At 37.7% G+C, this 16,398-nt stretch overlaps 2 protein-coding genes across 4 annotated transcripts in view; one reads left to right on the top strand and one right to left on the bottom strand.

Annotated features, from left to right (window-relative positions):
- Positions 1 to 1,739: 1,739 nt before the first annotated feature.
- On the bottom strand, positions 1,740 to 6,585 carry LOC121635230 (FUN14 domain-containing protein 1). Of its 2 annotated transcripts, none has more exons than XM_041978327.1 (5): positions 6,374 to 6,585; positions 5,845 to 6,013; positions 3,986 to 4,061; positions 3,207 to 3,341; positions 1,740 to 2,907 (listed from the first exon to the last, which is right to left on the bottom strand). In XM_041978327.1, exons 1-5 carry the CDS (start codon positions 6,396 to 6,398, stop codon positions 2,830 to 2,832), a joined length of 483 nt encoding a protein of 160 aa, XP_041834261.1. In that variant the 5' UTR covers positions 6,399 to 6,585; the 3' UTR covers positions 1,740 to 2,829. The 2 variants fall into 2 exon arrangements, with proteins under 2 accessions (XP_041834261.1, XP_041834262.1); XM_041978328.1 differs by having other exon boundaries at positions 3,213 to 3,341; positions 6,374 to 6,572.
- Positions 6,586 to 6,923: 338 nt separating this feature from the next.
- The window catches only part of LOC121635229 (histone demethylase UTY-like), a 34,963-nt gene continuing 25,488 nt past the window's right edge, over positions 6,924 to 16,398 (top strand). For both annotated transcript variants that reach the window (XM_041978326.1, XM_041978325.1), the window contains exons 1-4: positions 6,924 to 7,419; positions 7,559 to 7,622; positions 15,770 to 15,878; positions 16,020 to 16,069. In XM_041978326.1, coding sequence (XP_041834260.1) covers positions 7,241 to 7,419; positions 7,559 to 7,622; positions 15,770 to 15,878; positions 16,020 to 16,069 — 402 coding nt within the window. In that variant the 5' untranslated portion in view covers positions 6,924 to 7,240. The remainder of the gene's footprint in view (positions 7,420 to 7,558; positions 7,623 to 15,769; positions 15,879 to 16,019; positions 16,070 to 16,398) is intronic.

Genomic DNA, 16,398 nt, shown 5'->3' with positions numbered 1-16,398 from the left:
CTCATTCCACAGAAGCATCATCCTTAGAAGTTATACATCGTTTTAAAGCGGACTAATCAGGCTTTCCAATGGTGTATAATACCACCAAATGGTATTGTTAAAGGGGAGAAATAATCAACCAAATACAAACACTACTTTTAGTGCTAAGTTTAGTTTCATTATAAACTGAAATGGGTCACATTTCAACATATTCAACATACAGTTTTATATACCAGAAAAAGAAACCCAATCAGGTTAAAGCCTGAAATCACTTCCATACAATTTGTATTTGTAAGCTGTCTTGAATATACATGATGCTAGAGGAGCTCTAAATGACCGTGTAACAGGTCATCTTAAGGCCGCAGAAACGAAGCTGCGTTGGTTTATTCTGGCGTAAAAAGAAAAAGACGCTAAGCCTGGCGACATGAAAATCCTCCACATCTTCAGAAGACAACAGCACCTGATTGTTGGAGCCTTTCCATGTCAGCGAAAACTCAAAATAGTTTAAAAATAATTACATCTGAAGAAGCCATGATAGCTTTGGAGGAGATTATCTATCGGAATAATTAGAAGGATCAAATTATGATCCAGAACATCTGTTTCAGCGTTATTCTGTCTGCTCACAAAGAGCCAAATGCAACAAAGTTTGGATGCCACCTGACAGAGAATCACTCAGAATAGTCTTTGAAAGCAGCCCAGCAGTGTTTGAAGGTCCTGTAGAAGCATTTGATCTCAACCTGAATGCTTCACAAAGCATCAAGCAAGAGGAAAACCATCTCGAGGTGGTGTCTGTTATTGCCTGCAAAGGATTGTTAATAAAGTTGGAGAAGTTTATATTTTTCTAAAGGTTCATTTGTTTCTACAGCTCCAGAAAAAGAGACCACTGCAATTTATTCTTAAATAAATTCAATTTCTACACAAGCACATTTAATTCTGCTTTATACAGACAACAAAGCTGCAGTCTGAAAGAGGGGAAAAGGAGATGAGCACAAACTCATTACTTAAGAACCATAGGTTGGCATCAAGTGACATCAGGAACTGAAGCCATGTGCTCTGATTGGTCCAGTTTTCAGCTTTGCCCAACACCTAAGAAGCCTTCAAGCCAAAGTAGCACTGTCTAAAAACAGAGGAGGATCAGTGATGATCAGGCAGATGTTTATTTGTGCAGGAGGCATTAATTAGGTCGATTACATCCTAGAAAAAGATTTCCTTTCTAATGCTACAACTCTTCCTCAACTTAGAGGGTTTACTACACAACCAGAGGAATCAAGGCCTGGATGGAGGATTACCACATCAAGAGCTTCAATTTCCAGATTTGAACCCTACTGAAAAAAATAAGGAATAAAATCCAAAGAAAGATGGATGACCACAAAGCTTCAAAGCTGAGGCAGTAAGTGGTATAAAGTTACCCAACAAGTGTGGAAAACTGACAGAAAGCACAAGAAAACCTGATTATAAATCAGGATTATCCCACCAAATACTCATTTCTGAATGTTCTTTAGTCAGAACATTGTTCCAAATGTTTTCTTTGAATTTGTCATGCTTTGCAAACAACGCATCAGGCCCTGAAAAAAGGCTTGGTAGAAATGGTTTCAATTAGTCACCATTTTTTATTACTATTTTATTTATTCAGGTCACCCAAAAACAAAAAGTATTAAAACGAATGTCCAAAAACTTAATTAAAAAAATGGGCAAAATTGTCACTAAGATGCTTTACTGAAGATCTCAAAAATCTAAATCATCCAGACAAACAAAAAGTCTTTTAAAAAGTTTTATTCTCACTTAAATTAAATTCAGACAACTTTGTTCCAAAGGAAACACGAACCAAATGTTTACAGCTCAAACAGGGTTATCAAAAGCATGTTAAACAGAAACAAAGAACATAATAAAAAACACATCAGCAGCTGGAAACACAACTACAGTTCATTAATGAAAAACAAAACACAAGTAAAGCTTCTATTCTGAAAAATAATCAGCATATTGCACTGGTAGAAGAAGGCAAAAATAAAAAGAAGTGACCCATGAGAGGATCTGGACAATTACAGTAATGATGCAGCTTTGTTATGGCTACACTGACACTATCAGACAACAGCGCTGCTTCTGCTGCTCCATTATGCTCCTGAATGATCGGACTCTTGGTGTATAGCCTGTGATGATGCTAATTACGGTACGGCAGATGGTCGTCCTGTCATTAAAGAGCATTGTGGAGCTGTGGGAATAAAAGATTTTATTCAATACTAGATCATCTGAAGAACAGAGGATATTTAAAGTTAAAAGCAACCTGTTCATGCTCTCCTGCTCTGAGAGGTGAAAAGACTTCATTCCCGTCCCTCTGTCAGCGTGATGAACTCATGCTTTAAAAGGCATGCCAACCCTGCAAATCTCACAGCTACATCTAAAGTCCCTCTAGAAATTAGTTGGAAATTTGGCAACAACTTCCTGCTTTTCGTGTTTATACAGCATGTACTCTGGTGTGTACATAAACAGCTCAGGCTCCCTGACTTGCTTCTGAAAAGAAAAGCCCCTGGAGGAATTTAGACTGAAAAAGCAAAGAACGTGTCATAGCTTAACATTTCCAGCAGCCTGGAAAAAGATCCATGAGGGGTCCCGCAGGAAAAAATAAGTCACAGTACGGTTCAAGAACCCCAAATCTCTACTAAACCCACCCAAATGCAAGCAGCTGACTTGGACCAGTTACACAGTTAATAACACAGTCACAACAGATCATGCATGATCCCCACCCATCAGTTAATTAAGTGATGAATCAAACGAGACATGGGGCAAAGTGGTAAACAGTAGAGAGAAAAGTGACCCATGTAGTGATGAGATTCACAGTAGATGATTCCAGCTTTAGGAGGCTAATCCAAGAAAGAAACCGCCAACAAATCCACTGGAAAGAACGATGTTCCTCTTTATAAAGTCTGTAGCCTGTAGAGGAGGGGAGGAAATAAGCAAAGCAGATTAGAAAAATAAAAAGGACTTTCAATACTGTTTTCACTATTTTTAAGTTGTTACTGGGTGTAGTATTGCTGATATTACACTAGAGGGCGCTGTTGGGTTAAGGATGAACAAGTAACCCTCCACAAAGCAAAACACCAATTTTTTTAGGAAATAGTAAAATTAGAAGTGGAAATGGCAGATTAAGAGAGGGGGACTTAATTTTAGCAAGTTTCAAGTCAAGAAATAAGCCAAAGCGGGAAAGAAAGAGCGAGCTTTGTCACAGATACCTTTACCTCCTCAATGAATGTGTTTATTTCAGGGGCTGCTTTGTTTGCCTTCTTCTTCAGGTGCTTCTTCGCTTTGTTTACATCCTTCTCCACCTTCTTCCAGTCCACCTGCACGTAACCGCTGTGATTGGCGATCTGCAGGAATAAATCATACTCTGGGTTGATTCTGTAGGTTTATTTAGGATTTCACAGGGATTTATTTGTGGTGTCTTTGGTTTTGTTTGAGATGTATGCTGTGAAGCTCAAGCAAGCTTCCCTTTAAAAAAATATATATATTTATACACGTTTCTAGCATAACATGTAGTCCAACGGGCTAGATTAGGATTTTGTGGTTAATTCAAATCCCCCATTGAGAGTTAACCTTTGTTTTATTTAGATTTTACAGTTTTTCTGCAAAAACCAGACTAATTTATTAAAAATAATAATAATAATTTAATAAAACATTCTAAAAGGCTGTAGTCTTTTCTAAGTTACAAGCAATTTTAGTGTACTTGAGAACCAAGTCATCTGATTGTTTTTGTTTTTATCTACTAGATAAATACTACTAGCTTTAATCTAAATTAAATTCTTTTAGGAAACAGAATAATACGCCATTAAACTGCAACACCCTTAAAGATGTCCAGATGGCTCGTGTGTCCAACACAATGCTGGTCTTTCTGCTGTGGACTGGAGAGCAGCTGGCATATTCAGTTGCCACTGAAGCAAGCCAAACTCAAAGCTCACAAAAATGTATCTAATAAATGTCTAATTAAGACTATTTAAACACAATTTTTTTGTACCTGTAAAAGCAGGAACCCTCCACCAATAGCAGTAGCTGCGATCTTCCCCACTCTCTGGAAGACGTAGCCAGCACACCTAAACATTTCAAGAGACAGGAAGCTGAAATGTGCAGTTCAAAAGACAAGTAATGACTTACATAGAATATTAACACCTTCTAGTTGGGTCCTTAGGCAAGACCTCTAATGCTACTGCCTAACCACCTTCAGGTGTAAGTTGGTTTGGAGAGAAGACTGACACTGTAGAATAGAAGTATAATAGAATTGAATTCAACCTGCCGCTTTTAATTTCCTTTTTCTCGTCTCCAGACTTCAGCATTGAGACAGCTTTGGCTGCAAGGTGAGGGTAAAAGAAAAACTCAAGTTTCATATTTTCTCTGTTGCTTTACAACAAAAGTTGTTTCCTCTTCTGGAAACTAATTAAATAAAAATGTGCTAAAGCTGCTTCATTAAATGTGCTGTTACATTAAAAAATAAGAAAATAAAGGTTTAGTATTGGCTGTGAAGCTGTTTTTTGGGGTGGAAACCAACTTCTTTTGGTGCCTTGTCCAGAAAACGGGAGTTCAAACTACCTTTGAATAAGATAAGAAGCCGACATAAGACGCTTAAGTGTAAAGCCGAATTATGTTTTTTTAAAAATGATTTCTTACGTTCTTTTTTAAGGGCTTTTTTAAGATCTCATTGGAAAAGATCATGATGTTAAAGAAAGATGGAAACAAGAATCCAACTACACTTATATGAAGCTGTGACTTTGCAACGTTAAAAAAAAAAATATTCTGCAAAAACAAAGAATATTTTAGCTAAAGCTTTCTCAACATGCTGTGTTGTGGAGGCTGTATCATATATAACTTGATTTTACAATCAGAAATAAAATATTATTTCACTTTCAAAGCTGTTAATTTAAAAAGAATTTGAAAAAAGTCACAAGCGGCTCACACTCGTCCTTACATTATTTATCTGGTTCACAGTCAGTAATTTACATTTACCATTGCTAATATAGTGGTACCTGCCACAGATTTTGGTAGGGACTGCTCTTTGTTCACCAAGGACCATCCAGTGTTTTCTATGCAAGAGTAAATGCTAAAAGAAGCTCTGAAGCTCCTTTCTTTAGCATTTCTTTCCACCTATGGATGGGCGTATCAATACTCTGGAGTCCATACTTCAATATCTGTCAGTCAAAATAGTGGATTTGATACCTTTTAAAATATAACAACACCACTGTGCTAAAACCAAATATGCATTTTGTTAAATGCTGCTAGTATTAGTGGTTATGATGTGTTTAATGATGGGTTAATGCAGCTTCTTAGGCACTATGTTCCTTAAGTTTAAGAAAGTTAATTTTATATTAATAGAGTTAATATTTATATTTTATATGTTATATATTAGTATTTTTCTTTAATTCAATTGTTGATATACTTCTAATCAATTTATAAGCATTTTTAGAAGCACTTATTTAATTTAATTTTATTTATATAGCACTTGCAATAAAGATATTAATACAAACTGTACAGTCATGTTATTTCTTTTAAGAGGAAAGAAGTATCTGTATTGAAATAGTATCATAAATCAATGGTATTGTATCAAAAGGAAAAGTGTTGGTCAAACCCATCCCTACTAAGATCATCCATCATTACACCTATTTAGGAATCTTCCTACACATTTAGACTGTCTAAAACCTGCAGCAATGACAAGACTAGCAGTCATCTCATCAGACAACAATCAGAACTAGAAATCTGACAATATTCCCCCCTGATATTATAATTAAATAGAGAGCAGCGCAAAAATGCCCATTTAAAGTGTCGATTATACAGAAAAGTAAGAGGAAACATATCGCATGTGTGACATTTTCCCCCAGACCTTACCATCCAGTCACCCCTCCCATCATGAGCTGAGTAGCCACGGAATACTTCTCAGCAATCGGGCCGGAGTTGCTTCCAAACACCCTGCTCCACCACTGGTGCCTCCGGGCGTACTCTGTAAGATCCACAACCTCATATACCTCATCTTCGCTCTCCGGGTCGTCCTGACCTGCTATAAAATAAAAACATATTAAATTTTAATAATAACACCAAAACCAAGCACTCATTTAATGAGTGCATAATGAAATTACACAGTAACTCCTGTGTTTGAACCACTGAGTAACCATTCATGCTACTGTATCACAAGCTCTGAGGTACTTTATATTTTACTGTGTGAACTGGGAAGCTAATATTAGCTAGCTAACATCAAATGGCTCCCAGGCCAATGCCGATCACATAGCTGTCATTTTAGAGTTCAATATCTGGGGGAAAGCCATTATCTGAAATTTAATATCTCTGGTGGAGGGAAAATCAATTTTTTTGATGTTAACCGGAGAGGTAATAACAGTATCTAACAAACACAACAACCAACCTTCTCTCTGATCAACCGTCGCCATTTTGGAGACTCCACTTATGTCACCAGGATGTTGACAATACTAAGCCACGCCCACATGATGATGCTGTGCCACGTCAGTTAAAAAAATGCTCTAATTTTACTTGATTAGGTTTAGCAATTTAGCAACTTTATTAGCAAAATGCCCCAACATTTTCTTTGAGCAAGGAAAACATGTAAAATTGAATTCGAAAGCGAAATGTGTCGTAAAGGCTTGGGAAGAGTGATGTTTTGCAACCGCTGTCAAATAACTAACCTAATATATATATATATATATATATATATATATATATATATATGTATATACACACGTATATATATCTTATTACATCTTTTAATCCACATGATGTATGTTAACCCCATAAATTGTTTTAATATATATTAATTTTAGTCGTAATATAAATTATGAGTTATTTGCTGGGACAATATGAATATTGAAGATAAAAGAATGATTTGGCTAGGGTAGTCATATGCTGGGAAAGGGGTACTCCGATTGGTAAAAGAGGGGGGAGAGGGCGTGGCTAAAGCGGCGCGTGGGTTCGCTTGGGTTTCACAATTATAACAACTTTACCTTCGCGGCCGAAAGGCATTTTATTGTCAAATAACCACATCGTGGATGTTTTACCCAGTTATTTGCATTCAACCATTGGCATAGTTTTACTTTGGGATGAAAAATGTGACGTTCGAGGAGCTACCCGGAGAGCGCTTCTGTCCCCCCCGAAAGGATTTACTCTATCGAATCGCATCTTATCATCCTGGGAAAAAGTTTTTGATCATTCTGTTTTCTTCAGTTTCCTTCCTTTGATTTGGCGGAGCAAACCGTTTGTCACAGCGTCGCGATTTTCCATGCAATCGTGCGGTGTGTCTCTTGCCGTTGCTGCCTGCGCTGCTGCTCGGAGTCTCGGCTCGGCTTCTTCTAGTGGTGATGAGGGAAAGAAAATGGCGGCGGGAAAAGCGAGTGAAACAGAGGAGGACTTTCCGACACTGACAGCCCAGGAGAGGGACAGCTTGGCCGGGATCGACAGGTCGGGATTTTTGCTCCGTGCACTTACATAATCGCTCAATTTGAAAATGAATCGTTTTATCTTTTTTTGCATGTTGAAAATGTCACTGAATCTCCCTGCAAGTGATACTGAGCCGCCTATGTTGTCTTCTTGCTTGCAGCTCACTGTTTGGATTTCTGAAGCTTCATGAAGATGGCGCCAGAACGAAGGCCCTGTTAATGAAGGTAGTGAATTTATCTGGATGTATTTTACAACCAAGCAGTATTCAGATTCACAGGGCTCACTACAGCCTTTATGGTATCAAGCAGGGCAGCGACTTTGCCCACCAAGTAGCAAGCGAGGCTTGAATGTTTGTGTCCCACTGGCTACGGAGACCAAGGCCAGTTAGCCGCAGCCCCTCTTTTAGCCAGTTAGCTGCAATGAGCAGCGACCCTGCACCTGCGGCTAACTGTTCCACCGGGTCTTTGGCCTATGTTGCCATATAGCCCAGACTTTGATTTAACCACCCATGTTAACGTTACCATATGTTAGTAGAGGCAACCGCCCTTCCTAGTTTGATGTATTGCAGCTTGTCCTTGTGTACTTAGAATTATACATACAACACAACGTCGTCACGGTTTTCTACTCTACAAACCTTGCATTTTAATAAAGAAACTTTAAGCCGTCAAAGTGAAAAATTGCCCGCCCCCAAATCTCGTATCCACCCATAAATACAACAGTGTTTTTATCTGACTATGGCTGATGTTGAGAGTAACGTAAACGTAGTTGTGTCTGCAGGGTGCAGCTTACCCATTGACGTTATTTGGTCAGGTTAGCTAGTGCACACAGTACTCATTAGTATATAACCTTAGCCCCACTTTGGTGAATTGTTTGTTACGTTGTTTGTTTCATTTAACGCACCTCAAAGCGAGTCAAAGTTCTCATTAGTGTAAAATACACGGGGACATTTTGACAAATGTTAAAACTAACGTTAATGGTTGGCTAATTCAAGATGGCGGAGTGACACAGATAGCTATATATCCAATTTGATGTAGGTGTATTATTTGAGCGTTAATTTCACTCTCCGCTCTTGATGCTTTGTCAATGCATGCCCCCCTCGCTGACCTAAGTGGTGTCATAGTCCTTTGTTTACAATGGTGGCTGTTCATGTGCTCCCCGACAAACGCATTAAACATGGACAATATACCTGTACATAACGGAAATTTAAGCTAACAAAGAGGAAAGCCCCGCTCTTATGGTAGTATATTACACAAGGAATGCTGTAGAGAAGACGGTGCTGTTGACAACTCGTGGTTTGGGGCCTTTCATTGAACACGCTCGCTAGGTGGTGTGGGATACCTACTAGGAAGTGTAACTACTCTTCTGTGAGAAGCAGCAGACGGCACAAGTGTGCCATACCATTTTTGCCAAATCTCGCGAGAGAAACGAGGAACCAAGCCTATGGGTGCAAGCCCCAAATCAAGCAAAGAAGGCAACCTTTCTTACTACAGTGTGAAATGGAGAGGACTCTTAATTATTCTTTCTCAATACATTCATTTCTGTCTCCCAAACTGAACTTAAAAAAGCTAATGCAACAAATAGTCTAATCCTTTTATGAAGGTTATTATATTTAGCATGATTTTTACAGCTGTTGTTTCATTGAGCTGTATTTATTTTAGGGACTGTTGTATTAGACATAATTGGTTTACATCATAAACTGGAAGCCACACGTGTTTGCCTTTAGAATTCTATAGATTATAATTTAACTTTTTTCATTTAAAGATGTTAAACTTACAGCAAAAACTGATAGAAAGGAAAGGTAGTCAAACTGGCCTGACATTTACAGTATTGGCCTTTGACTGGCAGCTCATGAAATTTCAGTGTTGGCATATTAAACAGGATCCGCATGGCGTGCATGGATTTCACATACGCACACACGTATTCTGCACACTGATTGACACCCCCCCAATCCCCCCAACACGCGCGCACACACACACTTTGATTCAAATCCAGTATTTAATCCCTCTCTTGCTCTCTCTCTAAATTTGCTCCAGATTTAACCTGTGTAGTCTTTGGCTTTGTCATGAAAATAATTCATATTCCATAATTTGCCCCACTTTGTCATATTTTACTAATTTTCCTATTAATGAAATACACATTAAAAGCAAGACCCCAGTAACACAACCCATGACTACTAAATATTAATAATAAATTTTTACAAGAAAACAAACCAAACTTAATTTTAATAATTAGACTTTGTCACTGTGCTTTACACCTGATAGGTGTAACTAAATCAATTCAACCCACCAATGTGGATGTGAGATTTGACATTAGTTGGACTTGATTATCATATTTATGCCGATGAGCAATGTTTTGACCTTTAGCTTTACATAAGGACAAGTATGCTTAGGTCCTTTATCTATAGTGTCTCTGAGACCAGTGATGCTCAGAGTCCATGCGCATGGATCTCACTCACCATATCAGAAACATGGAAATTGTTTAAACATGCCATTTTGCCAAGCTAAAAGGAAAACAATAAATCGTCATTAATTTTTCATGTGAACATCTCACTGCTTTGATGTGTTTAATGACTCCACTCCCACTCATGTCGTATTGGTTTTTGTTAGCTCCGTCTGGCGTGTTGCAGTGGTCATGTCTGCACTTTTGCTCTGTCTACCTAAAGATAAGAGTGGGTTCAACATTGCACATGGAACTAGGTCACTGTATCACCACCAGCAGCTAGGCAGCAATGACGTAAACTTGGAAATAACTAAACAGACAAGAAGATTTTAAAGTTGAGCGACCTCTTGGTGGCTGTTAACATGCACATAGTTTAAAAAGTTACAATAAAACGCAATCAATTAATCAGTAATATTATGATTGAGCATGCACCGTTCTGTGTTGTCTGTATGGTTTCTGCAGATCAGTGGTTTCAGCTTAAGTAGATATGTGAGAAGTTAGCCCCAGAATTGGCATAAAGCATTCATAGACCCACCAATTTAACTGGCATAAATTATTGGGTGAAATCTGTCGGACAGTAAAAAAGAGAATTTTTCAGCTAATATTTTTTCCAGTCAAGGAATGCATCACATCAGTACTGAGAGTACAGAGAGCTTCAATCTGGTGCTGTAAACGTGATCATAGGTGGCTGTGAAACCCTTAAAAGATGTTTAATAGTTGGAGATTTACAACGATTATACTGCTGAATTTTTAGGTAAGAGTTGAGAAAAATAACTGAGCATTATCATTACCAGTTCTTTAAAAAAAAAAAAAAATTGGAATCGGGAGGTCAGGACTTCACAAAAATCATGCAGAGTGGAACCATTAGATTCGTGTATAATATCACTTGGCTGCTTCATTTTAGAAGCTTAAAGTATTTCAGCCTGTCAATAATAATAAGAATAATAATAATAAAGATCATATTCGTGATGCTGGTATTGATATTCTGTTTGATTATTTTCGTGAAATGGTAATGACTTGACATTTTCTGAAAGCTGGTGCAGAAACACGTCTGGTTGATTAAGACTAAAGGTGAATTCAGCTGTGTTGGAGTAAAAACGGTAACGGTAAAACTGTTTTTGAATGAATTTAATAAAATTAATTATTGGTACAGAACTAAAGTTGGTAAAGGACACAGCTTTCAGTTGCTAACTATACTTATTTTAGGTTCAGTCAGCTATCAGTCCACTGCAATCCCCACTTATCCAAGCCATGTCAGTATTCCTGATGTTGCTTAAATTACTGTGTTAATGTTCAATCTAAAGTTCTTACCTGAATCCAAGTAGACCTTTCCAGAAGCAATGGCTGCCAGCCAAACAACTTCTCATTTAAGTTCGTCTGGCCATCTCACAAGGCCTTTATTAATTTTTTATGCTAAAGTGGATTTCATTAACAGGATTTCTAAAGCATATTATACACCCTAGCTTCCCTTTTAAATTGATCAAACGAGTGTGTTGGGGTGGGGGGGCTTATTAGCTCCATGTGAGTGCCCTGCTCTTTGTTGTGGCTGGTTTGTCTGTCAGTGGGATCAGAATTTTCCACTTTCATGGCTTTTAAATAAAACATATAACTGTACATATTTAATTGCATGATAATTTGTGGCTACGCTAACAGCTAGGTTTTTTTTTATAAACAACCAGTGTGTTTAAAGGTGAACTCAATACAGCACACAGTTTTCATGTATAGTTCACCTTGGGTCCTTTCATTCATGTGGATGTTGCAAATGAAAATAAATGTAAGAACTTAAAGCGACTGGCATCTGATTTGGTTTATGAATTATATCTCTGGCAAAAGCTACATTTCCACATTTTTGCTTATTGTGTTGTTGAAGCGCATCTTTCTCTTGAAATATTTGCTGCTACATCAAATGCTTTGGTCTTTTTTTATTAGTTTGATACCTGTGTAAAAATAATTTTATTTGGTTGTGTAACTCACTTTTGAAAATGGCAGTTCAATCCACCAAAGGCAAAGCGTCTCCTTACTGTGTGCCTGAAGGTTATTTCTCTATTTAACCCTTTTGGTTTGGGTTGACTGTTTTCATTAAAGAGGAGTGAAACTTAACTTAAAAACTTATCTTTCCCCCAAATTCAACTTGCTTGTACAATGATTTCCCTTTGGCTTTGAATGGCTGAATGACACCCCACTTTCAATATGTCATCTTAAATTGGGCTCTGTTCAGCATGTACCCTCATTTTAGCATAGCATTAGCATAACTAGCAAAAAGACTTTTTTCTGAACTTATTTAGAAAATGTCATATTTTCAGTTGCAGCAGGTTACATTATTTTCAAGCAGCTTTGTTTTTTTATTACCACTTGTGAAATCAAGGCGTTGCATCACATTTAGTTGGTCATGCTGTTTTTATTAAGCTAACTGAAGTAAATTTAGCTGTATGCAAGCTAAAATGAACCCTACATTGCAGCATTAGCCCTAGTCAGACTTTTAGCCGAGTCATGCTAGCCCTCATGTTACATTAGCAAATGACTGTAAAATTATAGATGCACCAAACAATTTTTTTTGTCCATAACACTGTTTAGTCATATAAAATTTTCTGCAAACATAAACAATTAATTGATAAACATGCAAAAAATACATATTCCAAAATTCTGGCAGAATTTTTCCTTACTGCACATGCATGTTACCGTAGCAACATGTCAACATACATAATCCTTCACTTTATTTTATGGCTTGTATTGTTCTTTTTACTCCGTAAAATGTATTTGAATGTGTTCAGTTATGAAATGTATGGAACATTCTTGATGATGTTTACACCGCCACGTTGAGTGGCAAAAACCTAGCTTGGACCCCGCTATAGTGACGATTAATTGTTTCTCATCAGAGATGGTGCTTGTGGACTTAACACTTTCCAGTCTAATTCATCACTTATGTGGTCAGGCCAGGCAGCGATTTTTTTTGGGGGGGGGGGGGGGGGGGGGTGCACTTGTTGGTGCTCAAAATCCATATGATTTTCTAAATACTCCAAATCATCCAACTGATGGAGATATTGCTACCCAGTTTACCTTACCTTAACATTTCCAACTACCTAGTCGTACTTCTCTAAAGTCAGATTAGAGGCTTATAAATATGTCATGGAAGGGTGCATATCAGGCCTTCAGCTGTGAAAAGTGCCCAAAAAAGTATTTCCTCTTAATGTCAAAGCCGAGTAAGAAAACAGTAGACGCAGATAACATTAATGCGATGTAAAAATTGGAAGTCCCGATGATAAATTTAGGAGTTAATGTTAGAATTACTGCGAGAAAACATTTCTATTTAAGACTGTAATGTTTATTAATACCACGGGGGAAAATACATGTCCAACTTTTCATTAACACTAAAACCTGCGTCGCCATGGTGATCTGCAGTAGAGGTTGAATTTGTTGAATATCCAACCAGTTTCACTGTGGTTGCATTTACACTGTGAGAAACTTGAAATGTTTTGTTCATTTGCTTGCGTATAAAGTTATTAATTGACTGTCCTCCTGGCTACACATGAACGTTTTTGTATATCTTCTTGAATGAACAAGAATATCTGTTCAAGAACTAAACGAATGAACAAGACCGTTTTTAAAAACTTTAATGTATTTTGTACTCTCTTTTTTTGCTTGCTGTCATCTTTAAAACTTTTCCAGATTATCCTTTAGCCGTCTTTTCTCAGGGGTCCAGACAAACACAAAGATGGACAGGACATAGGCTGGGGTCAAGGGAAGACACAGTTAGCCTCAATCACATGTCCGCTAACAACAGACTAACGTGAAGTGTCTGGTTCCGGTGCGCAATGATGTTAAATCACTGCAGTTTGCTGCATTTTAGTAATGCATGGCTTTAATTTTTCATAAATATATTTAAAATTTGAGCAGCCCACCGTAACTAGACTTGGAAAGCGTAACAAAATTTTCAATAAACTTACCACCAACAAAATTCTTGCTACCAACTGAGAGCTTTCTGACAGCTTCCTGTTGTGTCGTTTGACGGCAGCGATGCATTTAGCCCGTCATTCAGGGTCAGCAGGAAGTCTGTAAGATAAAATCCCATTTTTTGGATGTCGATTGGAACATCCAAAGGCACAGCATGGATGTACCATAACTTTTTATTTATTTATTTATTTAATGCTAAAAAGCTAGCTGTAGCAGCTGAGTAGCAGTACGCCTGCTTTGTTTATCTTTTTGCCGCCCACGAACTGAATCAGTAATATTGGTGAGTTACAGTTGTTTTATTAATGGAAGGAAAGTATGTTTTATATGCTCAGATAAATAAGAGGGTATTAACAGCAGTTGAGAAATGGGTTCAGTGATCTGTACTGTTATACCCGTTAGTCATATCCTAGTTACAGTTCATTTAAGAGTGCAGTTGACCCATAACAACAGATCAGGAGTTGAGGCAAACTTTAAAAACTTGATCAGGACCCTTACGCTTGGGATTGATCAGGATGTCCCTTTTAATAGGACATTTGATCATTTTTTTGTGTATTTAAAGGGGGATTTATTGTTGTCCTGTACTGATTAACTCTTAAAACTCTGCTTGATTGCTGGCACCCCGAAGCTATGCCTTATATTGTCAATTTCTCAGGAACGGTAGTGTGTAACTGTGTGTTGAATTGTGATGGATAACTTACTCTTTAGGTGATTAACAAAGGTTTACATGCATTTATATCCCGTCAAGGAGGTTTACAACCCAGCCACAAAATAAAGTGTTTATTCAGAGTCTACATGGTAAATTCACAATCAGTGATCCAGTATAGCACAATTATTTATCACATTTTCATAATAATAAGAAAATAAAGATAGCTATCACTATTATGTTGGTAATACATACAGAAATTATGATGAAGCCACTTCCTGTCAAGCTTTATCATCAATTTAAGCTATGTAATTGGTATAATGTCCAATTTGTGGCCAAAGATCAACAATTGATAAGAAAATTATGTCTGTTTGAAAAGCCCAAAGATAATTGTCCCCTATGGCTGGAATTAATGTTTTTTTGATGCACAAAGGCACCACAGATGAGCTGTAAATGGTTTCTGTTGTTTGTTTCCATGTGGATATATTTCTTGATTCAAATTTAATGTCTCTGACAAGTTCTGCACAAGTCTGCTAATGAGCCATTCATTTGAATCAGGTGTGTTGCAGCAAGGAGACATCTAAGACCTGCAGGATAGTGGGCCTTGAAGACCAGGGTTGGGGACCTCTGATGTATTGGATTTTACTTGAATCACTTTTTTAATTAATAAAAAGTGGCGTCTGGGTCACAGTCATAATTATGAGGTAAACGTACATGATATCAGAGCTGCAGCTTTGTAGCAAACAGGCTAAGTTGCATTAATGTTCCTCAGTAAATCATGTGTTTAAGCAGCATCCCTCAGACTAGTCATGCCTGGCATATGTACATATTTGCACACTAAGCACAGCAAGTTGATCATTGGTTTAAAAGCTAGCTCAGCTGTGTTATGGATATGAACATGATGAGGTGCAAGGGAAGTAAGATTAAGTGGAGAAAGATTTGTATTTGGTTGCATGTGAGACATGAAAGTGCAGCACTTTACTCCTAAGCTCAGGCTGGTGAAGAGCAGGTATCTCATTTAGTGTCAGTCTAGCTTTGCTGATTTGACCCTAAAGCTGTATAAATATTAGTATTTATGCAGCTTAGAGGAGACAGCAGCTTTTATATTCATACCTTCATCAGCGCTGAATGATCTGGAACACAACTTTAAATAAAACCGTAAAGAATTTTGAAGTTTTGCTGTGATGTGGAGTTGCCTTGGCTGGAATTTTAGGAGCTGATTTTAACCTTGTTTCGGCTGTTAGTGATTCTATATGGTCATTTTTCCCCCCTGGTGCTGTGCATCTGTTGCATGTACAGAAAGTTTAACCCATGTTATTGTTTTTGTGTCTTCGCCAGGCTGTTCGCTGCTACGATTCGCTCATCCTTAAGGCCGAAGGCAAAGTAGAACCCGAGTTATTCTGCCAGCTCGGCCATTTCAACCTCCTCTTGGAGGATTATCCGAAAGGTGAGCCGTCCCTTCCTCACAGATTTGTCAATACGTGCATGTTCCATTATTTCCTACGAATTTCATGCTTGATTTGACAAACTTAAGTTTTTTATATCACAAAGAAATCCAACTTTCTGATAACATATCCTTTAATTACAGCATTATCAGCATACCAGAGGTACTACAGTTTACAGTCAGACTACTGGAAGGTAAACAAACCTCATCTCCATTCTCATTCTGTTATTCATCTAATGATATTCACACCTGCTACCATCAAACACATCCTTTGTTATGTTTTTTATTCCCACCAATACACTTATTCATACACAGGAAGCATGTATGGTCTGATGCTAGAAGATCAGTCATTCTGTCTCCTTACTTGTGAAACTGATGCTTTGTGGTGCGAGAGTGCAACTTTTGAGGTCATGGTGCTTTAAAAGCTGTATTTAACCAAGGTTTCGCAAGGTTGCATAATTCACACACCACGCTGTGGGGTGTGTGTGATCTGTTATTCCCACTAATTTAAGAGTTTTTCATG

The sequence above is a fragment of the Melanotaenia boesemani genome, chromosome 24, assembly GCF_017639745.1.
Source record: "Melanotaenia boesemani isolate fMelBoe1 chromosome 24, fMelBoe1.pri, whole genome shotgun sequence".
Lineage (NCBI taxonomy): Eukaryota > Metazoa > Chordata > Actinopteri > Atheriniformes > Melanotaeniidae > Melanotaenia > Melanotaenia boesemani.
The sequence above is the reverse complement of the archived record's forward strand: the minus strand, read 5'-3'. Positions and strand labels throughout refer to the sequence as shown.